Genomic DNA, 24,845 nt, shown 5'->3' with positions numbered 1-24,845 from the left:
AATGAAAAGTCTGGAAACTGGCCTGTCATCTGTGTACTTCAGAACCATTACTAGCTTTGGAAAAATACTCTTCTTGGTGTAATGGGTTAGTTTGAAATTTTAAGCATTTATCCATATTATTAGTGATAAGTTACTTATGTGCTTTTGATTTCTAATAATGATGTAAGATCTGCCGTGGTTGGTGTATACATGTATTCAAGTTTACTCTGCACTTTTTGACTGTTCTTTACACTAAAATTTTATTTCTTTGTATGTGGTGAAAGCATATTCTTATGAACCATTCTTTGCTTTAAAACAATTTGTTTGCATTTCCAAATAATAGTTTCATTAGAAAATTGGAGCCCTCAGGCCACGTTGGTGAAGAGCCATTGTTGTTTTTCCAGATCACTTGTATTAATCACAGTCAATGGAAGCTGCTTCTGGAACAGCGCACCACGGGATACACTTGGCCTGTTGACAGTGCCAGTCATGCCAAGTCATACAGCACCAGCAGTCAGTCTCAGTGTACGTTGAATTTGTTTGTATACTGTCATATTTTTTAATATATAAAACTGAAATTCCATGATTTCCATTACTGGGCGCACACACCTTTTTCTACATCTCCAAGACAAGTCACCAACACATTCTAGCTTCACACTTTGATTCATCTTTTATATGGCTTCCCAAAACTATATCAATTGTACATTCTAAGAAGATGCTTAGTGCAATAGTTAATGGGAGTAGCTGTAATGATTGAAACCGAATGGCCTCAATTGACAGTGACTGCTTTCTCAGTGATGCCAAGATAATCTACCTTTGCTAGCAGACAACACTGTGTTCAGTTTGTCAGTGTACACATAAGCAAAACTATATTATTAAGAACAGCAACATTATTGACTCAGGCCTTAGTGCCCAGAGATGACAGTGACCTTGTGTGTGTGAACTGTGCATGTGTGTGTGTGTGTGTGTGTGTGTGTGTGTGTGTGGTGTTTTTTTTGTCTACGTTTGATGAATGACAAAGTCTGACAGCTGAATAATAAGTAACAGTCTTTTCCATTGTGTCAGTGTGCCATTCATTGCCTCATTAATGTGGTGAGTGGCAGTCTGTCCTTTTCATATTTATTTTAAACTGTACTGTTACAATTAATAATGGAAAGTGATGACCTCTGTTTATAATAATGGTCACAGAGCCAATTTAACAGGGAAGCAATATGTCTATAACTATCTCAGCATACTGGCAAAACAGTATTGAAAGCTAAGGTTAGTAGCAACTAGAAAAAAAGAATATAAGTCCAATGTTTTAGACACACACACACACACACACACACACACACACACACACACACACACACACACACATTTTTCAACTTCTATTGAAACCAGTCACTGTCTCAAGAGTTTTCTTACAGTTTACAGTTAGTATCTGGTCATCATCCAATCTTCCTTAAGTGGTTTACTTACTTGTGCATGTGTGTGTGTGTGTGTGTGTGTGTGTGAGAGAGAGAGAGAGAGAGAGAGAGAGAGAGAGAGAGAGAGAGAGAGAGAGAGAGCAGGGGTTTGTGTTTGAGTGTGCGAACCAGTGATTTAACACATTCAGCCTGCTAAAAGTTGTTAATAATATTTTGTCTGTTATCACTGACAAAAAGAATAGTGGTGTCAAGTGAAATAAATTTTATTCTGTTTAAGAAGTGTTTTATGTCAGCCAAATTATTGTATTTTTTGGACTATAAGATGCTACAGACTATAAGACACATCTTAATTTTCAAGTAAGTTTTTTTTAAATAGAATAACATTTTTACTATTTTTGTTATTAGATTGCAAAGCTAGACTAAAAAAAAAGCTTAGTTTATAAAACCGAACTGATTTTTAAAATCCCTGAAAATCATCATCTTTTAATTTTGGTCACATTGCATTCAGTCCTCTATTTTCATATGTAGTCTTCCTCATTTATTTCAGTTTTTCTTTACTAGCCTGCCAATTGAGAATGGTTATTTCTGTTGATGGAGGGCGGAAATGGTGCTCAGCTGCTCCGTTTCCATGTTTCTCATTATGAATTTAGCTACTAACAAAAATAATATACTGTTACCGATAACACAAATCACTTTCAGTTCAAGTTCACTGGTACTGTAGACTGCAATAACGCATCATACATTAGACAGTGTTGTGGATTTGTGATGGCAGTACAGGAAAGAAACAATGCTTTTAAGCTTGTGAATCGCCGCAATGCATTTGTTGCATTGGTGTACTGCTACTGCCAGTGGAATCCATTGTTGCCAGATAAAGATATATTGGCCATTTTTAAGACTGGTGAGAGTTTTGAATCAAGCACTGGACATTTTTATATTAATTTTGAGTATAAGAGGCACATGAATTTTGGAGGCAATGTTTTGAAGAAAAAATTGTGTCTTATATTTCATAAAATATGGTACTGGTAGAATATTGGATATAACACTCTACTTGTTGTTTATTTTGCAGCTACAATAGTCGAATCTGATGCAAATGGGAAAAGTCTCCCCAGATCACGTCTCCAGGGACTGAAACAGTTATCAGTTGAGAAATTGACCAGCATTCGCAACAAATTGGTTGAGACACGATCACGAGGGATAGCTGTAGTGCAGCATGTACGGAGAGGTGACAACACTTTGTTATTCTCATGGTTTGTGTTGTTCAGTGTTCCCTGGTAGAATGTAATACATCATTGCTGAAAGAAGGGAGAATTATTGATTTTGAGCTTTGTCATTTCTTGTGTACAAAGCTGTGCCACAGCAACAGATACGGACATTTGTAGGAAAGATGACACTGGTGCCGTCTGAACAGAGTATTCTTTCATCCAGCATAAGAAATGATTAAGGGATCCTCTTTTCAAAAATTTATGGCGCTTTTTTATGTATGTCTGTATCTGCTACCACTCGGTGCATAGTGTAATTATTAAATTTATTTCATCATAATTTCATTTTGAAAACCAGTTTTTTTATCTGTGTGGATGTTTTAAAAACTATTTTGTTGTTTAGCAATTATTTTAGAATTTCTTACCCTAAGGTGTTCATTTTCTAATGTTATGCCTCTTGTTTCTGTAAAGAAGGTGAGACTCTGTTGGAGGTGAGACTCCATTCATGCAGAAATGTTGGTATCGCTAAACAAACACTGTTGTGTGCCTAATGTCCGAAGCATGGTTTTATTATTCAGTGTCTCTTTGGGGGTTTTGTGTGTCAAGTTTTCTGCATATTTTTTTCAAACAGAATCTCATTTGTCCTTATAGTGCTTAATGGACCCTTTCCACATCTTTTCATCTCAGAACACTGTGAAGTGAACACTGATAACTGAACCTCGAACTTCCATGTCAGGAACCATGATGCTAACCTCCAGACCGCAAAGGCAGACATGCCAGTAATGCCATAATATTTTCATGCCTCAGTTACAAGGTCTACTCAATCAGAGGACTTAAAAAATTCACAGAAAAGGCAACAGGATAATTTTTCTTGTTTTAGCCTTTGCATTACTTGTTTTGAGAGATCATAATTTGCTTTCTCTGTGTAGAATACTTTGCAGAAGCCAGACTCAGATAAGTTGACAAATTATGCCGAGAATAGTTGATACTATTTTTATTATATGCTGCTCTCTTTGGAAAGACTGCAAGAAGTGGGGTGGATATATAATTGTAGATTGTTTCCTTGTTACCATTACCATAAATTGGTGTTAGTATTGCATAATACAGTCTCCAAGGAAATCTGTCTTGCATCATTGATTGGAAGTAAAAAAGAAAATGAACAGAGATTTGGGGAAAGAGGCAGGAGGAGGGAGGGATGGATTATTATTATGAAAGCAGCATAAGATTGTAATTACTAAAAATATTGCTATACTTGAAACTTCTTTCCAGATTAAAACTGTGTGCTGCACGAGGCTCAAACCTGGGATCTATTGCCTTTCATAGGCTACAGCTCTACCGACTGATCTGTCCAAGCATGACTTGTGACCCACCCTCGCAGCTTTACTTCCATCGGTACCTCATATGCCAGCAAGTGCACGCTCCAGCACAGAGTGAAATTTGATTCTGGAAACAAACTGCTAGGCTATGGCTAAGCCATGTCTCCACCATATCCATTCTTCCAGGAATATTAGTTCCCCATGATATGCAGAAGAACTTCATGAAATTTGGATGATGGGAGATGAGGCACTGGCACAAGTTATGCTGTGATGGCAGCTTGTGTATCATGCTTGGATAGCTCAGTTGGTAGAGCACTTGTCCATGAGAAATCTAGATGCATTGTTCAGGAACCAGTCATATAAGAAGAAACAGTTAGTAGTTTTTGGAGAGTTAAATGTAGATTTTTCGAAAAGATACAGACAATAAATATGAACTCGAAATATTATTTGGGTATGCCAATCTAATTTCAATAGTCAGTTTTTCAACTCGCATGCAGCAAGATAGTAGGGCCCTGATGGATAATTTTTTTACTGTGCTGAGACTTAAACAATGTGCTCCCAATTGTTAATGGACTAATTGATTGGGATGAACTGTTAATGGAAGTAAACGATATAACTCCTTACAGGTTCACACAAAGAAGTGAAGCTTATTAATGAAAACAGCACACAACATTTTAGAGTAAGTTAAAAGAGGTGGTATGGGATGAGGTAGATATAGAAAGAGATGCTAATGTTATTATAATGTAAATAAGAGATTCAATTTATTTGATAGTAAATTTATGTCAGTATATGAAAGCTGATGTCCTAAAAAGTTATCCAGAATATCCATTTTAAAAAATACCAAGTACGCTATGGATAGAAAAGGTAATTAAAATATTTTGGAAGAGGAAGAAGAATATTTTTATAAAGGCCAGAGTAATTCAAGATCTGGCATTACTTGCATACTACAAAAAATACTATAACATTTTAGGGAAAGTCCTTAAAATGTCAAAAAGTATGTACATAAAATAGAAAGAAACTTCCACATGGGAAAAATATATTAAAAACAAAGATTCCAAGACTTACCAAGCGGGAAAGTGCCGGTAGACAGGCACAATAAAATAACACACAAACACACACACAAAATTTTGAGCTTTCGCAACTGGTGGTTGCTTCGTCAGGAAAGAGGGAAGGAGAAGGAAAGATGAAAGGATGTGGGTTTTAAGGAAGAGGGTAAGGAGTCATTCCAATTCCGGGAGTGGAAAGACTTACCTTAGAGGGAAAAAAGGATAGGTATATACTCGCAAACACATACACACAAATCCATCCATACATATACAGACACAAGCAGACATGTCTGAAAATAGTCACAAAGCATTGCCTGTAATCTTCAGTCTGCTCATTGACATCCGAGCTCCACTTGCTTAAAAACAATACTGTGACAGTAACATATGCTCTGTGGCAAACAATGTAAAATCAGTTCTTCTAAAAGAGTTTATATTACAGCCTTGTAATTCCTTATTGCAAGCAAAACCTTTTGCATCAGAATAACAGACAGTACCTGATACACTTCAGAAAGTCTACGTTTTGTCCATGTTCATACACTGACAGAAAAAAATTGCAACACCAAGAAGGAGTTGTGTACATAAATGGAAGTTGGTAGGCATGTTTCTACATCTGAAAGATGATGTCCATTAAAATTTCACACTAGTTGCATAAAAGTGGCACTGTGAGGATGCAAATTAGGTTTGCTTTAAATATATACTGTAATGATCATGAGTATTAGTTACCTATGAGATTGGATGTGGCGAGTTGATGTTAGTCAAGAATGCCTTTAACATGACAAAGGCAACATTATCAACACCTCACTGAGTTTGAATGATGCCATGTAATAGGGCAATGAGAAGCTGGATGGCCATTCTGCAATATTGCAGAAACGCTTTGCAGGAATATAGCCACTGTGTGTGATTGCTGACAGTGATGATCACGAGAGTGTACAGTTGCAGGAGGACTGGACTCCATATGGCCATGTGACAATAGTGAGAGGGGAGAATGTTTGTGTTCACTGTAAGGTTCTGGTGATTTGTACAGCATCTGCAGCACCAATTTTAGCAGTCATTTGGCACCACAGTGACACAACAAACTGTTACAAAATCAGTGCTTCAAGGACAGCCCGAAGCCAGATGCCCTGTTGTGTGCATCCACTGACCCCAGACCACCGCCACTTGCGACTTCAGTGGTATCAGGTGAGACATCATTGGAAGGTAGGGTGGAGGTCTGCTGTGTTTTCAGTTGAAAGCTGGCTCGGGCCTCGGTGCCAGAGATGGTTGTGTGTTGGTTAGGAGGAGGGCAGTGGAGGAGTTGCAACCAACCTTTCTGCATGCTACACACACTGCACCTATACCTGGAGTTATGGTCTGGGGTGCAGTTTTATATGGCAGCAGGAGCGCTTCAAAGGTTATCCCACACACCCTGATCCAGATTTGTAAATCAATCTGGTGATTCAACTTGTTGTGCTGCATTCATGAAGAGCATTCCAGGGGTGTTTCCCAACAGGTTAACACACATTCCATTGTTGTAATCCAATATGCTGTACAGTGTGTGGACATGTTGCCTTGGCCTGCTTGATCACCAGATCTGTCTCCAGTTGAGCATGTGTGGGACATCATCTAACGACAACTCCAGTGTCAACCACAAACAGCCTTACTTAACTGACCCTGTATTGACTGACCAAGTGCAACAAGCATAGAGATCCATCCCACAAACTAACATTCAGCACATGTACTACACAGTGCATGCTCATTTGCATGTTTACATTCAACATCCTGTTGGTTACATGGACTGGTTATTAATCTACCGCCATTCCACATTTGCAGTAGCTTATCTCATGCTTACATTAACCTGCGATCTTGCAGCGTTAATCACTTAAATATTCACCTCGACAAATGTATTTCATTACTCTACAGTAATTATTTTTTGGTGTTGCAATTTGTTTTCCATCAGTGTATTTATGAATTGTATTAATTATTAGCTGGTTAGTACAGTTATACTCGTATGTAAGATATGTTGAAATACTACGCTTTTTATATCACATTTAAACCTCATTCATACAGCCAGTTTCATGAATTTCCACAAAATGTGAACATTGTCTCATCTAGTATACTGCATTTCTCAAAACAGCCATCTGTGGCAAACTGTTTTACTTCCTATCTCAAACAACTGAAATGATTTGTAACCTCGTACAGACTGACTGAAATCCTACACCAACAGGCTGCTTGTAATTCCATGGTAGGCTGCTTCTAGTGCTTCAGAACATATCAAACAATTCTCACAGAGGGAACACACAACTTTCTGACATAGTTCATTAAACTAGAACTTACAAAAGTTCCTCTGCAAATCGGAAAATTTTATTTAGATTACACAGAGGCGACAAAAGTCATAGTATATCTCCTAATATTGTGTTGGACCTCCTTTTGCTCAGCATCGTGCAGCAACTTGTTGTGGCATGGACTCCACAAACCATTGGGAGTCCCCTGGAGAAATATTGAGCCACCCTGGGGTAATTCATCGTTGAGTAGAAAAGTATTCATTGCACAAAAACGTGTAATCAGAATAATTGCTGGAGCCCACCCACGGTCATCCTGCAGACATCTATTTAAGGATCTAGGGATCCTCACAGTAACCTCACAGTATATATATTCCCTTATGAAATTTGTTGACAATAATCCAACCCAATTCAAAAGTAATAGCAGTGTGCATACCTATAACACCAGGAGAAAGGATGATCTTCACTATGCAGGGTTAAATCTGACTTTGGCACAGAAAGGGGTAAATTATGCTGCCACAAAAGTCTTTGGGCACCTACCAAACAGCATCAAAAGCCTGACAGATAGCCAACTAACATTTAAAAATAAATTAAAAGAATTTCTAGATGACAACTCCTTCTACTCATTGGCTGAATTTTTAGATATAAAGTAAGTAAAAAAAAAAAAAAAAAAAAAAAAAAAAAACTTAATCATTAGTGTCATGCAATATTTTGGGTAATGTAATTTCTTGTACAGACATCTTTTATTAACCTGACACGTTCCACATCATTACGAAGTGTCGTATTCATGATCTATGGAACAAGTATTAATCTAATCTAATCTAATCTAATAGCCATCCGTAATTCCGAAAGTACTGCAAGTGCAAGATGTTGTGTATGGACTGACCTCTGAATTATGTTCCTTAAATGTTTGATGAGATTCATGTTGGGTGACATGAATGGCGAAATCATTCGCTCAAATTGTCCAGAATGTTCTTCAAACCAACGGTGAGCAGTTTTAGCCTGGTGACATGGCGCATTGTTATGAAGTCCATAAATGACTGCAAGTGGTCTCCAAGTTGCTGAATGTACCCTTTCCAGCCAATGATCAGTTTAGTTGGACCAGAGGACCCAGTCCATTGCATGTAAACAAAACGTACACACCATTATGGAGCTACCACCAACTTGCACAGTGCCTTGTTGACAACTTGGGCCCGTGGCTTTGTGGGGTGCGCACCACACTTGAACCCTACCATCAGCTCTTACCAACTGAATTTGGGATTCATATGATGTGGCTACAGTTTTTCACTCATCTGGGGTCCACCCGATAAAATCACGAGCCCAGGAGTGGTGCTGCAGGACATGTCATACTGTTAAAAAGGGCACTTTCATTGGTTGTCTGCTGCCACAGCCCATTAACGCCAAATTTCAGGCCTTCTTCCTACTGGATATATTTGTCATACGTCCCACACTGATTTGTGTGTGTATTTTCACAGTGTTGCTTGTCTGTTAACACTGACAACTCCATGCAAACTTTGTTGCTCTTGATCATTAAGTGAAGGCCATCGACCACTATGTTGCCCATAGTGAGAGGTAATGCCTGAAATTTGGCATTCTTGACACTGTGATTCTTGGAATATTGAATTCCCTAACGATTTCTGAACTGGAATGTCCCATGTGTCCAGCTCCAATTGCCTTTCTGTGTTCAAAGTCTGTTAATTCCTGTCATGTGGCCATAATCTCATCAGAAACCTTTTCACGTAACTCATCAGAGTACAAATGACAGCTTCACCAATGCACTGTCCTTTTGTACCTTGTTTACACAATACTACCATTATCTGTATATGTGTGCATCACTATCCCATAACCTTTGCCATCTCAACAAATAAGTTGAGTGCAGTTGAAGCCTCTTCTCAAATAAATACTGGCAGTATGATTTTAAAGTGGAATTGGTTATAGACTAATAAATACGAGACAGAACTTATCTTTGGGAAGTGAAATTTTTAGTACTGGTGTTACATAAACATAAAAATGATGACATTATAGTATCTTTTGGAGCTATTAGTTCTTTCCTCAGTCAGGAAAAAAGGATGGAGTGGAAAGTTGAAAAGTAACAGCAGGTCACTAAAACCTCAGGATGAGAGTGACACACCAGTAGTTTGGATGAGTGTAGACAAAGATGGAGGGAGAGGTATCAGAGACCACAGGAGGTGAGAGATGTTACCTTGGTAAGAACTGGTGCAGTTTCAGTGCAGAGATAAGGGCAGAGTGAGGAGCAAAGACAAATTATGGGGAAGACAAATGAACAGTGCTAACAACTGGGGCTGCAGGAGAAGGTGGGGGGAGGGGTGCAGGAAGGGGAGTTGGGGGTTGTAGAGGAATGAAAATGTTAAAACAAGGTGTAGGGAAAAAAAGAGTGTGGTGGCTGGCAGGGGGGGGGGGAAGAGGATGTATTGGAGTGCAAGATCCCATCTCCGGAGTTCAAGTATTGGATGGGAGGATACAGATAAGCTGTGTGGTATAGCAGGCATTGAGGTCCATTAGGTCATTATGTAGAGCATGTAGGGGGTGTTCCCAAGGGCAGTTCCTCTATGCCCATTTACTTGCCCAGCCACTTGTGGTCACCTCTATGTAAAATGGTTTGCATTGGATCCAAATTAGTTGATATACAACATATGTGATTTCACAAGTTACTCTGCTTTTGATTCTGTATGATTTATACGTGGGGTAGGTGGTAATGGGTGGGTGCAAGGGCAACTTTTGTAGAGGGGTGATTGTAGGAGTAGAAACCTGAGGGTAGGGATAATGTTTTGGGAATGTCATATTGTTTGACTAGAATATTGAAGGAGATTAGGAGAGCAACGGAAGGCGACAGTGGATGATTTGGAGACCATTTGAGGGAGAGAGGATTCGTTTCAGGGCTTGACTTGAAAAAGTCATTGCCTGGATGGGATTAAGTATTGTAGCAGTCAAGTCCTGAATGGTATTGGGTGTCAGAGAGCCAGCGTCTATGTTTTTTGGAACTGAGGACTGATTTAGTCACATGGGGAGCGGAGGATACTGTAAGCTTTTGTAGTGGCATTCCAGTGAACACTACACTGGCTAAGTAACTGTACCTACTTACATTAACTTGAAAAACAATGCTTCCATTGTGTGTGTACATCAGTACACATGCTACAGGCAAATGCAGCTAAATAATGCTTTTGTCAGGTGCCTGACAGGGTACTACTCCTTGCTACTGAGCTTCACTCTGCCACTTGCCCTCTTACACACACATCAGTGTAGTTCTGTAATAACATACTATCTTGAACTGTGATGGGTTATACTTATTTGTTAAATCAAATGCCCAAATAGATATTATGTGATAGCCGATGTACTATTGAGCTCTATATTGCAGCTTCTTGTGACTGTTTACAACCATAATTTATAAAAGTGTGAAATAGCAACATCAGTTTTCTCATTTTTCTTAATGAGCTTCAGATTGTTGTGTGTGTTTTCAATAACTTTAATTTTCTATTGAAGCATAAATACATTTATGTCTGCAAATTAAAGTTGGCTATTTATTTTGGAAGTTTTTGTTCTCTAACTGATAAATTCTCATTTGTGCAGAAAGCAGCAGTAGCAGCAGTGATGATGCAGCATCATCACAACAGAGAAAGTCTTCTATGACGTCTTCTACATTTAGTGAAGTTTCATCATCATTTGTAACAACTGGACCATTACCTGAATCTCTGAGTGCCCATGTTGGTGAAACATTTTTGAGCCCACAATATGCAAGGGGACGATACCTCCTTTCTGGTTATTACACGCCTTCCAGCATCCTTACTGTGAGTATTATTAAAGAAAAATTTGTTTCTCTCTCTCTCCTTCCACTTTCTCTCTTGTCGCCTCCTCCTCCCCCCTTCCCCTCCCACCCCCAACCAGTCCAACTACAACTCTCTCCCCACTTTACCCTCCCTTCACCCTCTTCAACTTCCGCCCCTCCCCCACACCCTTCCCCACTCCCTCCCCCACTCCGTCTCCCTCCCCCCGCTCCGCCTCCCTCCCCCCGCTCCGCCTCCCTCCCCCCGCTCCGCCTCCCTCCCCCCGCTCCGCCTCCCTCCCTCCCCCGCTCCGCCTCCCTCCCTCCCCCGCTCCGCCTCCCTCCCTCCCCCGCTCCGCCTCCCTCCCTCCCCCGCTCTGCCTCCCTCCCTCCCCCGCTCTGCCTCCCTCCCTCCCCCGCTCCGCCTCCCTCCCTCCCCCGCTCTGCCTCCCTCCCTCCCCCGCTCTGCCTCCCTCCCTCCCCCGCTCCGCCTCCCTCCCTCCCCCGCTCCGCCTCCCTCCCTCCCCCGCTCCGCCTCCCTCCCTCCCCCGCTCCGCCTCCCTCCCTCCCCCGCTCCGCCTCCCTCCCTCCCCCGCTCCGCCTCCCTCCCTCCCCCGCTCCGCCTCCCTCCCTACCCCGCACCGCCTCCCTCCCTCCCCCGCACCGCGTCCCTCCCTCCCCCCGCTCCGCCTCGCTCCCTCCCCCCGCTCCGCCTCGCTCCCTCCCCCCGCTCCGCCTCGCTCCCTCCCCCCGTTCTGCTCCGCCTCCCTCCCCCCACTCCGCTCCGCCTCCCTCCCCCCACTCCGCTCCGCCTCCCTCCCCCCGCTCCGCCTCCCTCCCCACGCTCCGCCTCACTCCCCCCCGCTCCGCCTCCCTCCCCACGCTCCGCCTCACTCCCCCCCGCTCCGCCTCCCTCCCCTCGAACGCCTCCCTCCGTCCCCCGCTCCGCCTCCCTCCCTCCCCCGCTCCGCCTCCCTCTCCTTTGCCTCTAATTCACAGATTTATGCACTAATGTTAATACTTATGTACACTATTAATCTGTTGCAATTTAGCAAAAACAGTGAGGAGGTCCTTGCAGAACTCAATAGATAGGTAAAGGCAGATCTACAAGAAAATGTCTCATTAGATTGTGTTGTAGGGAAAAGAGTGGAAGATGATATTTCTCTCTCTTACACACACACACACACACACACACACACACACACACACACACACACACACACACTTATCTTTGACTTCTCTTTCAAATTGAAGTATAGGTATGTGGTTGAATGATCCCTTCAGTGATGCTACTAGTTAAACCCATCTGCTTCCATACTCTTCGCCAAGGCTCACGTGATGTTGTGGTGTCAATGGTCAAATGTAAAAAATGAAAATGGGTTGTAGACAGGATAAAGCAATAGAGAGAGGCACAGTGCTGTAGTGACATTATTCATGTATGTCACAACGTATTTAGGTAACCACCATTTACAAATATACAATAGAAATAAAGGCACAATTGGCATGGAATGACAACAATATGAAAAGAATAGATTGCTATTCACTGCATAGAGGAGGCATTGACTGGCAGATGAATAAAATGATAAAGACAGCTCAATATTATTCAGCTATCGGACCAAGTCTTCATCAAACAGGAAAAAACAAAACACACATTCATACAAGCACAGGTCACATACAGGCAGCATTTGCAGCTTCAGTCATTGTCATTCCTAGGTACTATGACCCAACTGCAACGCTGTATGAAATGAGCAGTAATCTTTGCTGGGGTGGGAAGAATATTCCCACATATCATCTTTTCTGAATGCTATCTCTCCTCCTGCTCACACCATGCTGTTCCTGTACTCCCCCGTCCCCTAATCAACCCCTACCAACTCCAGCTAAGATTACTGCGCCCTTCAGATGCATTCGCTGCCAGGCCTTAGTGCCCAGAGAAAATAGTTGCCATGTGTGTGTGAGTTGTGCTTGTGTAAATTTGTGTGTGTTTCATTTTATTCTATATCTAACAAAGGACTTAGTTCAGGAGTCGAAAAATATCTAGCACTCTTTATCGTTGTGTCTGTCTGCCAGTCGACACTTCCTTTATATGGTGAGCCCACTTGCGGTATCAGGAACTAGAATAGTCCAACAGGTATTTTTTGCCTGTCATAAGAGGTGATTAAAAGGAGTCTTATACTCAGTGAAGCTTTTACATTTATGACTTGCCCATTATTGGACACTCATCAGTTTTAGCTCATTTCGTAATTTTTCTGTCAACCTTTTTGGCATGATTACTTATCGTCCCCTTTTAGGGTTTGATCTCCATTATTATTATTTTTTTTTTTTTAATTTCACAGAATTGTGGGCTGTCTGGGGCAGGGCACATCACAAGGTGCACAATCTATCCACTGTGCACTGTGATCTCCTGCACTACTCTTAGAGTGGATTTTTGTTCACACTGGAAATCCAGTATCGTAGACTTGGGAGTGGGGGCGGGCGGGAGGGGGGTGGGTGGGGGCGAGGGCGAGGGAGGTGTCATGTAGCCACATGGTTGTAGCCTCCTGAAAATGCAGGGATCGCACTACTGATGCCTGAGTTGTAAATAGGTGCTTGTCCAATCTGTGGCTCCGGGACTCTGGACAACAGCTACTATGCCATGTAGCGTTTGCTGTGATGGGTTGAAGACTGTGGTGACCTTTGATTGGAGTGAGTGGTATTAGGATGGACAACCCATAATTAACAGATCAAACTCACTATTACTGGTGGCCGTGCCAATGTGGCCATCTCAGTGAACAGAAACCAAGATTTTAGTTCAGGAGCATGTACAGTTTGCAGGGTTCTTGCTATGCTCCAGAACCAACAGAGAATCTTTTGCAACAACAAAGTGACTGTTTTCACTGTTTTCCATTGAAAATATTGAGGATCAGTTTGGAGATGTTGCTACGATAGTAAAGATGAGAAATGATCTTTGTTGATCAAAACATCGATTGCTGAACAACTGCAGGCACTTCAGGACTGTGAGGAGCTTGGAGATCTGTCAGTTACCATCTCTCCTCATAATAAACTCAGCAACATTCAAGGTGTCATATTCCATTGGGATCTAATGCTACAAGATAATGAGGAACAGTATGCTAACCTAGAGCACCGTGGAGTCTTTTTTGTTCATTGCGTCCTGAGAGGACCTTAGGATAATATGGTGGACTCTAGAGCCTTCATCAGAAATGTTTTATCTGGAAAGTTAAGGTCATAGTTTATAGGTGTGATTACAAATCCTGTTTTCCTCCTCCTATGAAATGTTATTTTGGTGCCAGATGTTTGGACACATGTGCTCCTGCTGTACTAATGAGGCTGCTTGTGAGGTGTGTGGCAGGACTACTCATGGGGGCAGCCCTTGTGAACAATCCCCTACTTGTGTAAACTGTCCAGAACACAACACTCATCCTGTTTGGTGACATGCTCAGTTTTCAAGGAGGAGAAGAAATTCAGGATATAAAACACTTGACAGCCTATCATATCAAGATGCTAAGAAAAAAGTTTGAAGAACTTCACTCGATTGATGCAATGTTCAACTTTGTGAACATTGTGTCAAAATTCACACCTACCATGATGACAAGGTTTCAAACAGCCACTCTTGCCCTAGCCACATGTAAGTTTCTGTTTTTGAGTCAGGAAGAGGAAACACCAGTTCCCTCGATTCCCACACCCACAACACCAGTGGTCTCGTCTCCCTCTGGTATCATCAGGAAAGAGGACACCTGCCAAGATACCCCCACTCCCAGGACAAAACAGAACAACATTCTACCACCATCCAGTGTATGACAGAGCTACAGGCTGTGGGTCCTAGAAAAAAATGGCCCTTCCCCATCGCAAAAGTCAAGACAGGAAAATCCTCACAGGACCCAAAACCTTACAGGGACAAGAAGGATAAATTGAAAGTTAAATCAAATTTTACTGCTCCTCTTGACCCGGCTCCCATCCCCACTGAGGTCGAGCATATGAATATCAGTGAAGAACCGCACATTCAGGTGGAGCATGACTCAACAGCAAAATATCCATAATCCATACATCTATTCCTCTTTGCTGCTTTCTCATCCCAATCTTATTTCTTTATGGAACTTGCCACTTGGCTGCAGTCCATCAATTAATGATTAATTATTCTACAGGTGACACGGCACTTCATGATGCACAGTTCTCAGAAAACCAACTCCCAGCTAGTAAAATTTACAAATTGTATTGTATAAATCGTATTAATGATGAGAGGGCATCTGGAGAGGTCTGCTTGCTCATTGGATCTGACACTTTCAGTGAGGAGGTGGCAGTGACCATTTTGTTAGGAGCTGTGGCTGTTTGTGTCTGTCAGTTAGGCTAACAGTGCATAATGTCGATCTACCCCCAAACAGATCTATACCGTATCATGAGCTCCTGGAACTAGTGGATCACCTGCCTTCACCCCTCCCCCTATTGGGGATTTCAGTGCCCACAGGCCTCTGTGGGGCAGCCAAAAAATAGAGCTGTTAATTTCAGAATGGGCAGTCTGCCTTTATAACACTGGCTGTACAAAACATTTCAGTACGCCCTGTGGAACATATTCAGCCATAGATATTAATGTTTGCAACCCAAGCATCTTACCTTAATCCAGTGATCCATCCATGGTGACCTCTGAGACAATGATAACTTTCCTATCACTCTTTCTCAACCCATCAACCAATGGAACATACAACATGTTGGTCATTTTGCAATCCCAACTGACAACTTTTCAGCTACAAAGCAACTGTGGAAACCAGCCAAAAGAAAGATATCGGACGATTGGTATAAGGTGCTGGTGACATGATTATACATACTGAGGAAGCAACAATACACCTTGTTCTTCAAATTCTTGATGGATGCTGGTGCCATGGTGGTCTGAAGAAGTAGCTGCAGCTATTGGAGAACATCACAGGGCATTTCAATAACACAAGTGCCATTCCTCTATGGAACATTTAGTAGCATTCAAGAGACTTTGATCGAAGGCATAGTTTTAAAATGAAGAAGAGAAAGCAGGAGTTTTGGGAACAATGTGTACCATCTATGGGGACGCACACCCCTTCGTCTCAAGTATGAACTCCACTGCATTCGTGGCCATCCGAATTTTCTGAACCAGATACACCTAGTGGAGTGAAACTCACTCTCCTGTCATGCACAAGGCTTTGAAGCATACATTTTGTGAATGGGAGTTCCACCGTGTGATTGTAGATTGTTGAGACGGCCCCTGGACGTGGTAAAATGTATAATCAGACAGTTAACACCTAGACAATGAGAGGATAAAATACATCCTCAAGTTTTTCAGCTGTATTTGACAGATGAAAGTTACCTTATTCCTATTCTGAAATGGGGAAAGATCCTCAAATTTTGAGTAAGTATCAACCAGTCTCTCTAACTAATGGGTTGTAGAAATTATTCGAAAGACTGGTCAGTTGATGATTGTTGGTACCTGGAAGCCAGAGAACGTATATCACAATTTCAAAGTGACTTTCAGGGATTCTGATCAAACAAAGACCAATTGATTCATCTGGAAACTACAGAGCCCAACACTCAACAACACCCAATTGGTGTTCTTTGACCTACAAAAGACATACAGTACCACCTGGCAGCGTCACATCCTGTCTACACCGAGTGGGGCTTCTGGGACTGTGTACCCATTTTTCCCAAAGTTTCCTTCCTATACCCATTTTTTCTGGAATCCCCTGACCCTCTGACGAACGTGGATCTGCATAGAATCAACCAACAGTAACCAGTACTTACAGCACTTACTGGGTTCCCACAAGATTTGCTTTTGAGCATAAACCACTTACCACTTTGCCATCACAGTTAATGGTATAGTGACTGCGGAGGGGGGGGGGGGGGGGGGGGTGACTATGATTATATGTTTACAATATGTGGATGACTTGTGTTTGTGTACAACTCTCTACTATTGCACACCACAGAGTGCCAATTTCGGGTGTCCATACAGAAAATACATAATTGCACCCTGAATCATGAATATCAATTTTCTCCCACAAAAACTTGCATCATGCACTTTTTTCGGCTCAGAACTATGTGCCCATTCCATGAACTTTACCTCAGTAACTGGTTACTTGAAGTTGTTGAAAGTTTCAAATTTTAGGGTCTTTTATTTAACAGTTAGTTAACGTGGTTACCACATGTATGCCAATTCAAGACAAATTGCCTGAGAAAGCTTAATACCCTTAGATTTCTCAACAGCATCTCCTGGAGCACAGACTGCAAATTTTTTCTGCGATTTTTAAAGCATGCCTTTACTGTGACTGGACTCTGGATATGTTGTCTACAAGTTGGCAGCACCCTCTGTGATGAGCTTTTTAGTCCCGGTCCATCACAGTGGTGTGTGGTTGGCAGCTGAAGTCTTCCGTAAAAGCCCCATAGACAGTCTTTTGGTAGAAGTTGGTGTTCCACCACTGAGGATTAGACACCAGGAAATATTGCTGAGCTATGTGATCGTAATCTGTCAGATGCCTATCCATCCGTGATACTTGACCCTATTTCAAAACCAACATATGAGGCTGTTTATCAATCATCCAAAACTAGGTGGACCGGCTGGAATATAAGTGGAGGCTCTATTTGAGGACATCTGACTGCCTCGTCTTGTCTGTGTCCCTCATGACATCCGCCATGATATGTACCCAGTCCTGTGATTCAGATAGACCTCTTTTGTGGCCACCAGAAAAATGCTGATCCTAACATTCTCTGATTCTTATTCTGTTCACTTCCCCATGACTGCACAAATTTGACATACATCTTCACGAAAGGATCGAAAGACAATGACAGGGTTGGTTTTGCTTTTGCACACAGTTGGAGGCATGAGAAGTATTCCTTTCCAGGTAGTGGCCATATCACCAGCTCTGCAGTACATTAAAACTCTCGCCATTAAAGGACTTTCTGGTTTGTAGTGACTCCATCAGCTACTTACAGGACGTACCTCACTGCTTACCCAAAAACCTTGTGGTTGCCAACATCCATAACCTGTTAGTTGGTCTCAGTATTTTTGGAGTGATAGTGAGATTCGTCTAGATGCAGCCACGTGGATGTTCCAGGAAATGAACTCAGTGAGAAATTAGCTAAAGAATCAACGCCAGGAGACAAATGAACATGGAGTACTTCTCTCCAGGACTCTCAGAAAGAAGCCATTATACTGTGCTGACTGCGTATTAGCTACATCAGACTTAGCCACATGCTACTTTTGTGCCATGAGAACACGCCCCCTCCCCTCCCCTTCACATTTCAGCTGTGGTAGTCATCTCATGATTGCTCATGTTCTCAAAGTGTGTGCCATGCTGGCTTATCTGACACAAACAATCAATGTGTCTACTTCATTACCTCAGATATTTGTAGACAAAAGGTTAGCAGCCACTGAAATCCTATATTTTTTGAGGTAAAGTGGTATTTGTAACAAACTTTAATGCTTCTCCAAGTTCGTTGTCAGGGCTAGTTGTGGGGGGAATATGTTTCACTGTGGCATGTGTCCTGAATGGCCCCAGGCTACTTTCTCCCTTCACACTTTTCAAGCATTTTAAAACTTTTATGTATGCGTTTTATTAATCTAACTGTTTAAGCTAATTAATTCTAATCTATACAGTCTGCTTTTCTCGCCCAATTTTAGTTTCTAACCCCACTTTAGTTGTACTGACTGTGATAAGCCTCCTTGGTGTGTCTTTCAGCAACTATCGACATTTTTTAATCATCTGGGTTTTACCTCAGTTTTAACTATTTGGCTGAAGCTACTATCAGGTACATTTCCATCCACAATAACATGGTTACAGACCCTGGAGCTGATTTTCTCATTTCATACCTTTTTATGTCATTTTCCAGTAAATTGAGGGACTGATAACAAAACATGATGATGATGATATTGATATGATGGTCATCATCATCATTGTGGCGAGTAGCAACCGATGCTTTTCATATTGTTGATATTCAATAGAAAGAAAGGACACACCGCTACTCACCTAAAAATATTACAAGAATTATGAACAGATTTGATTCCTCATTTACAGTTTATATAACTAGGGTAAAACTCAGTTAACGAATCCAGCTATAATAGGCCCAGCAAGCCAGTAGTGGGTAAAATATGTGCTTTGGAACATGGAACAAACCTCGGAAAGAACAGAAATAATGGAAGACGATTCTGCAATTCCCAAGGACTAAGTTTGTTACATTGAACATACAGACACTGACAGAAAAGGCGAAAGAAGTAGTGGATTTGGTGAACAAGAGGAGACTGGATATTCTAGGGTTGTCAGAAACAAGGTGGAAGAGTAAAGGAAGTAGGGAATTGAAGAGTGAATGTAGGTTGTACTGGAGTGGTTATGAGGAAGAAGGGAGACATGGGGTGTCACTAGTTATGAAAGCAGGTGAAGGGAATAAGTGACAATATGATGACGGTCAGGATGAAAGTGAAAGGAAAGAATTCTGAAGTGTATGCACTACAAGTTGGATGTTCTATTAAAGAAGAGGAGGACTTTGAATTTAAATGCAGGTACAAGTGAACAGAAGATCATGATAATGGGATACCAGAATGCACATGTGGAAAAGAAAAGAGAAGGCTGTGAGGAGTGGTGCTGAAGGGCGAACAAGAAAGGACATGCATGACCACAGTTTGTTTGTTGTAGTTCATGCAGCCAGATGGTTTGTTAGCTGCATTACCCACATACAATGTGGTACAGTGGTTATAGCTAAGTTTTTAGATTACATTGCTGCTTTCACAAATGGCTCTGCCTTTGATGGGCTAGGAGATGCCTGTAGGAGAACTTGAGTAGGTGGTAGTAGGAGGATGTATGGGACAAGTTTTGCATTTAGATTTATTGCTGAGATATGCATCATGAGCAAGGGGTAGGGAGAAGGTGTGGGGTAGGAGTAGACATGAATGTTGCGTAGGTTGATTGGGTGGCAGGAGTTCACTGTGGGAAGGGTGAGGAGGATTGTTAGCAGTATATTTCTTATCTCAGGCCACAATTAAAGGTAGACAAAACAAAGGCAGATAATGTGATTCAGTTGCTCATCATGAGTGGTACTGATGCTCGTTTTGAGCTGGATAATGGTTAAGTGGTGGATGTTAGGTGACTGAATAGATAAGATATGGGAGATCTGTTTCTGGACAAGGTGAGGAGGGTAGTTTCAGACATTGTTAAAGGTAGAGGGTAGTCAGATGCCTACCTGTCACCACACCTTTACCGTTCTTTCTAAATGTTCATGAATCATGTAACTGAGGTCAGGCTTGGGAACCAGCACAGTTTTCACCTAGTTGAATGTAGGTAGCCACCAAAAAACCACATCTAGGCTGGCAGGCAGGCCAGCTTTAGTTGTTAATCCACCAGATCGATTCAATCCAGAGCTGGCTTGCATTTCTGAATCCCAGAAGTAGCATGTAACACATGTGGCTACGTGGGCAAGTGCAATCATAGTTATGCATAATCTGTACGATGCCATCGATGTAAGTGCAATGTAGTGGGAGAAAATGTATTGCTATACCAGGTGTACCGGTATGAAATGAGCGTTAAGATACAAATGGGAACATTTGTTGTGAATGAGCCTTAATTTTTGTTTTGTTTGGTTGGTATGACATCTGTCAAAGATATTTAGTATACCTCAAGTCATGGAACAAATAACATCATATGTTTTCATGTGTTAACAATGTCGAATTTTGTACCAGAAAGTGATGATTTGCGGAAAGCATTAATTTTTTGTTTTCATTTGAAAAAAAAAAAAAGTGCTGCAGAGTCGCATCAAATACTTGTCGAGGCACATGGTGATCATGCTCTATCAGAAGCAACATGCAAAATATGGTTTCAATGGTTCAGAAATAATGATTTTTATGTAAGAAATGAAGACGTGGAAGACCGCCGAAAAAGTTCGAAGATGCTGAATTGCAAGCAATATTGGATGAAAATGATACTTTGAGTAAGAAGCAAATGGCAGCAATGCTAAATTCTGCACAAAAAACAATTTCTGACCGTTTGAAAGATATGAGAAAGATCCAAAAGTGTGGAAAATGGGTGCCACATGAATTGAATGAAAGACAGATGGAAAACCGAAAAACCATTTGTCAAATTTTGCTTCAAAGACATGAAAGAAAATCAATTTTGCATCGAATTGTTACTGGTGATGAAAAATTGATTTATTTTAAGAATCCTAAACAGGAAAAGTCATGGGTTAATCCGGGACAACCATCAACATCAACTGCAAAACCAGATAGATTTGGCAAGAAGACAATGCTCTGTGTTTGGTGGGATCAGAAAGGTGTGGTGTATCATGACCTTCTAAAACCCGGTGAAACTGTGAATACTAATCACTACAGACAACAAATGATCAATTTGAACTATGTATTGATCGAAAAAAGACCAGAATGGGCCAGAAGACAAGGCAAAGTAATTTTTTTTCATGACAATGCACCTGCATACAAAGCAAAACTGGTTCAGGATACAATCAAAACACTTGGCTGGGAGCTGCTACCCCACGCGCTGTATTCACCAGACTTGGCCCCTTCTGACTACCATTTATTTTCATCAATGGAACACACATTGGCTGAGGAACACTTTGATTCCTATGAAGAAGTCGAAAATTGAGTGTATGATTGGTTTGCTTCAAAAAACGAACATTTATATTGGCGTGGTGTCCACAAATTGCCAGAAAGGTGGTCAAAATGTATAGCAAGCAATGGTCAGTACTTTGAATAAAATGTTTTTACTTTTCAATTCAAAATTAGTGTTTAATTTTCACAAAAAAAGCTCATTTGATACCAGTACACCTGGTATAATTTTGAAACAATAAGTATGTAAATGCATTTTTTACTGATTGTTCAGGTGATTAAATACTGAAATAATAGTGGCTCATAATTCTGATTACAATTCAGAACAAAGGAGCATATTTTAGTTTGGGATAAAATATTCCTCATGGATAGGAACAGAGCTAAAGTAGATTTGAAGTACTGTATGTGTATGAGGTTTCTGAATGGCTGGTGTATAAAACCGAATGGGCCCTAAATAAGGTACAGCCATTCCTCAGCATGTTACCATATCTGTTGACACACAGAAAGATGTTACTAACACCATCAGCTTCATTAGTGAGCAATTTTATACTTGTTTAATTTATTTGCTCGATTAATGGTGTGAACATTTTCTCCACACATATAATCCTCTTGGTATTGTCCATATACAAAAACTCAGCACTTCGTCACATGTCTGCTCACCTTCTTCACTATACACATTCCTACTGTGCATGTTTCTCATGCAACAGACAGTTATTTCAAAAGGGCTACGATAGCATATTGACAGCGTGCAGTCTAAGCTGTGTTTACAAATATTTTTGAGTACAAACAATTTCATTACTTTCAGTTAAATTCTTCTGGGCTGTTGACCGAATTGTCAACATATAAAATTGCCGAAATTTCGGCCACTATTGCAAATAACCTTTCTCAGTGTTTTATGTGGAGCTAACTGCTGACTGAGAGAGAGACTCTGGATCTTATATAATAGTGTAGGAAGCTTTTTACGTAATTTGATAGGGTACTTGAGGAGAGGAGGATGAGTGTTATCCGTTCTTTATAGGTCTTTACATTATTCTTTGTCATTGGTGAATAAAGACGTGCTTGAATTGGTGTTTACATTATTTCTTGCCACTGGTGGAAATATGCGAATTACAAACAGACGGATGGTGTAGCTATGTGTTCCTCTCTCGCCAGTTGCAGGAGACATCTTCATGGAGGCATTTAAAGAAACAGCTCTCCACTCCACACCTTTGTGCCTCGATTACTGGCTCTGATTGTTGATGATATCTGGCCACGTGGAAAGGAAGATATACAGATGTTCACCACCCTCTCGATCAACAGCATAGTAAAATACAGTTTACTATGGAGATTGAAAAGAATGGTGAGCTGTCTTTTCTCAATGTGAAAGTTTACTAAAAGCTTGATGGTAAACTGGGACACAGGGTATACAGAAAAGCCACCAGCAGGGGCAGGTACCCCCATGCAGAAGAAGTCTGCTCTTCACACTTTAACCAGGAGGGCCTACAGGATCAGTGATAATGAACAGCTGAAGATGGAACTACAAAACCTCAGATCCATTTTTGGAGCCAATGGCTATGGGAAGAATATAATAGATAAAACTGTGACAAAAGAGTATGAAGGCAATAGGGAAGAACACAAGGAAGTACAGAACATAACCGTGTTACTATATGTACAAGGAGTCTCTGAATGTTTGGGCAAAATTCTCCGCCGAGTCAGCTTCAAGCCAATCTTTTGGAGCAAGAACAAAATAAGAGATGTTCTAGGCTCAACAAAAGATGTGATAGACAAGCTAAACATTGCAGGAGTTTAAGAAATGAGTTGCAAATGTGGACTGGTGTATCTTGGCAAGATGGGGTGGCTGATCACACAAGTTGCAGAACATGAACAATATATCTGTCTGGGACAACAAACTAGGTCAGAGGTGGTAGAACACGAAGATGAGAGTGATAAAGCTGTGAAGCCCACATACTGGTGAAACAGCCATTTACATTTAGGAGGACTATTTGAGAGGTGATACAAGTAGCCAAGTGACCACCAACATAAATAGAGATAATGGATATAGGCTTCTGGCATCCTGGCAAAGCAACAGGAGGACACCACGTGTTCAGCAACTCATATAGGTATGCAGGAGACTGCAGTTGTCGTACATACACTGAGCAGTCCATTATAGAGTTTCCTCTTCATAACACTAGAAATTTTTATACCCTGGGTTATCTATTTAAGTTGATTAGTCATTTTGTTGCATGTGGTTCTAAGTGGAAAAGTTTCATTAAATATTTCAAGAAAGCTACTTAAAAATTGTTAAAGTTACTATTACTTGAAATACAGCTGTTTCTAAATGTAATTGAATTTTTTCACTGAAGTTCCTTTTCATATGGCTTTTGTTAAATGATATTTCTTTCTTAATTTTTGATAGTACAGTGAATAATGCAGAGTGGTTGGAGATTCCGAAATCTATGCAAAATTTACAAACATTTTGAAATACATAATTTGTTAGAATGTTATCAAAACAGGTAGCTGACTGTGCATTTGCTCTAGTGGGTTGCTTGGAGTTTAGTTTGAAGCCAAAGTATTTTATTAAGTCAGTGAATTTGAACATGTCAGTGCTTTCAACTATGATATTAATGTCAAAGTCAGCAGCTATTACTGCCTTTTTCATTTTTTCTTTACTGAATTTTTTGAGCAGGCCATGGAATTTCACCAGAAAAGTTTCACGTGTATCTTTCTCTGGTATTCTATAAATAGAAACTACTATGACATTTAGTCCCCCAACTCGAAACAGCAGCTTTCAAATATACATCCTGCATTCAAGTGATAAAAATTATTTATTATTAAATATTTTATATCAGAATGAGTAAGTATGCAAGAGCTTCCATTTGATTTCTCTCATCTGTTGGCTAATTCGAAATTTTCCGTTTCATTAAGAATTTTAATATTGTGAGATGTAAGCCAATGTTCATCGAGGCAAATAATTTTGATAATTCTACATTTAGATAGAATAATTATGACTTCTGTTTGAAAAGTCATCACTTTGACAATTTATATTCAAGTGCATTATGTAGGGACATTGTTTTCTATTTATGCTCTCAAGCATACTCTCTGAGTATTGTTTCAGTCTTTCCGTTTCTATTACCAAATTCTATTTCTCATCCCCATCATTTCTTATAAGTTTCCCCTATTTTGCAGAATTTTACATGTATCAGCGAACATTTTACTAAAAATTTTGGATCCTAACCTGTTTAAATGAAGACCATCTTTACCGAAATATTTATGCTGAAGAATTTATTTGGATAATGAACACAACTCATAGACTGTTACAGTTT

General features: G+C 40.8%; 1 protein-coding gene across 4 annotated transcripts in view; it reads left to right on the top strand.

Moving 5' to 3' along the window:
- Nucleotides 1-24,845, top strand: part of LOC126334689 (uncharacterized) — a 405,460-nt gene that overhangs the window by 71,109 nt on the left and 309,506 nt on the right. For all 4 annotated transcript variants that reach the window (XM_049997175.1, XM_049997176.1, XM_049997173.1 and 1 more), the window contains exons 4-6: nucleotides 384-504; nucleotides 2,455-2,610; nucleotides 10,796-11,013. In XM_049997175.1, coding sequence (XP_049853132.1) covers nucleotides 384-504; nucleotides 2,455-2,610; nucleotides 10,796-11,013 — 495 coding nt within the window. The remainder of the gene's footprint in view (nucleotides 1-383; nucleotides 505-2,454; nucleotides 2,611-10,795; nucleotides 11,014-24,845) is intronic.

The sequence above is a fragment of the Schistocerca gregaria genome, chromosome 2 (genome assembly GCF_023897955.1).
Source record: "Schistocerca gregaria isolate iqSchGreg1 chromosome 2, iqSchGreg1.2, whole genome shotgun sequence".
Classification (NCBI taxonomy): domain Eukaryota; kingdom Metazoa; phylum Arthropoda; class Insecta; order Orthoptera; family Acrididae; genus Schistocerca; species Schistocerca gregaria.
This window is presented reverse-complemented; position numbering and strand designations above follow the sequence as displayed.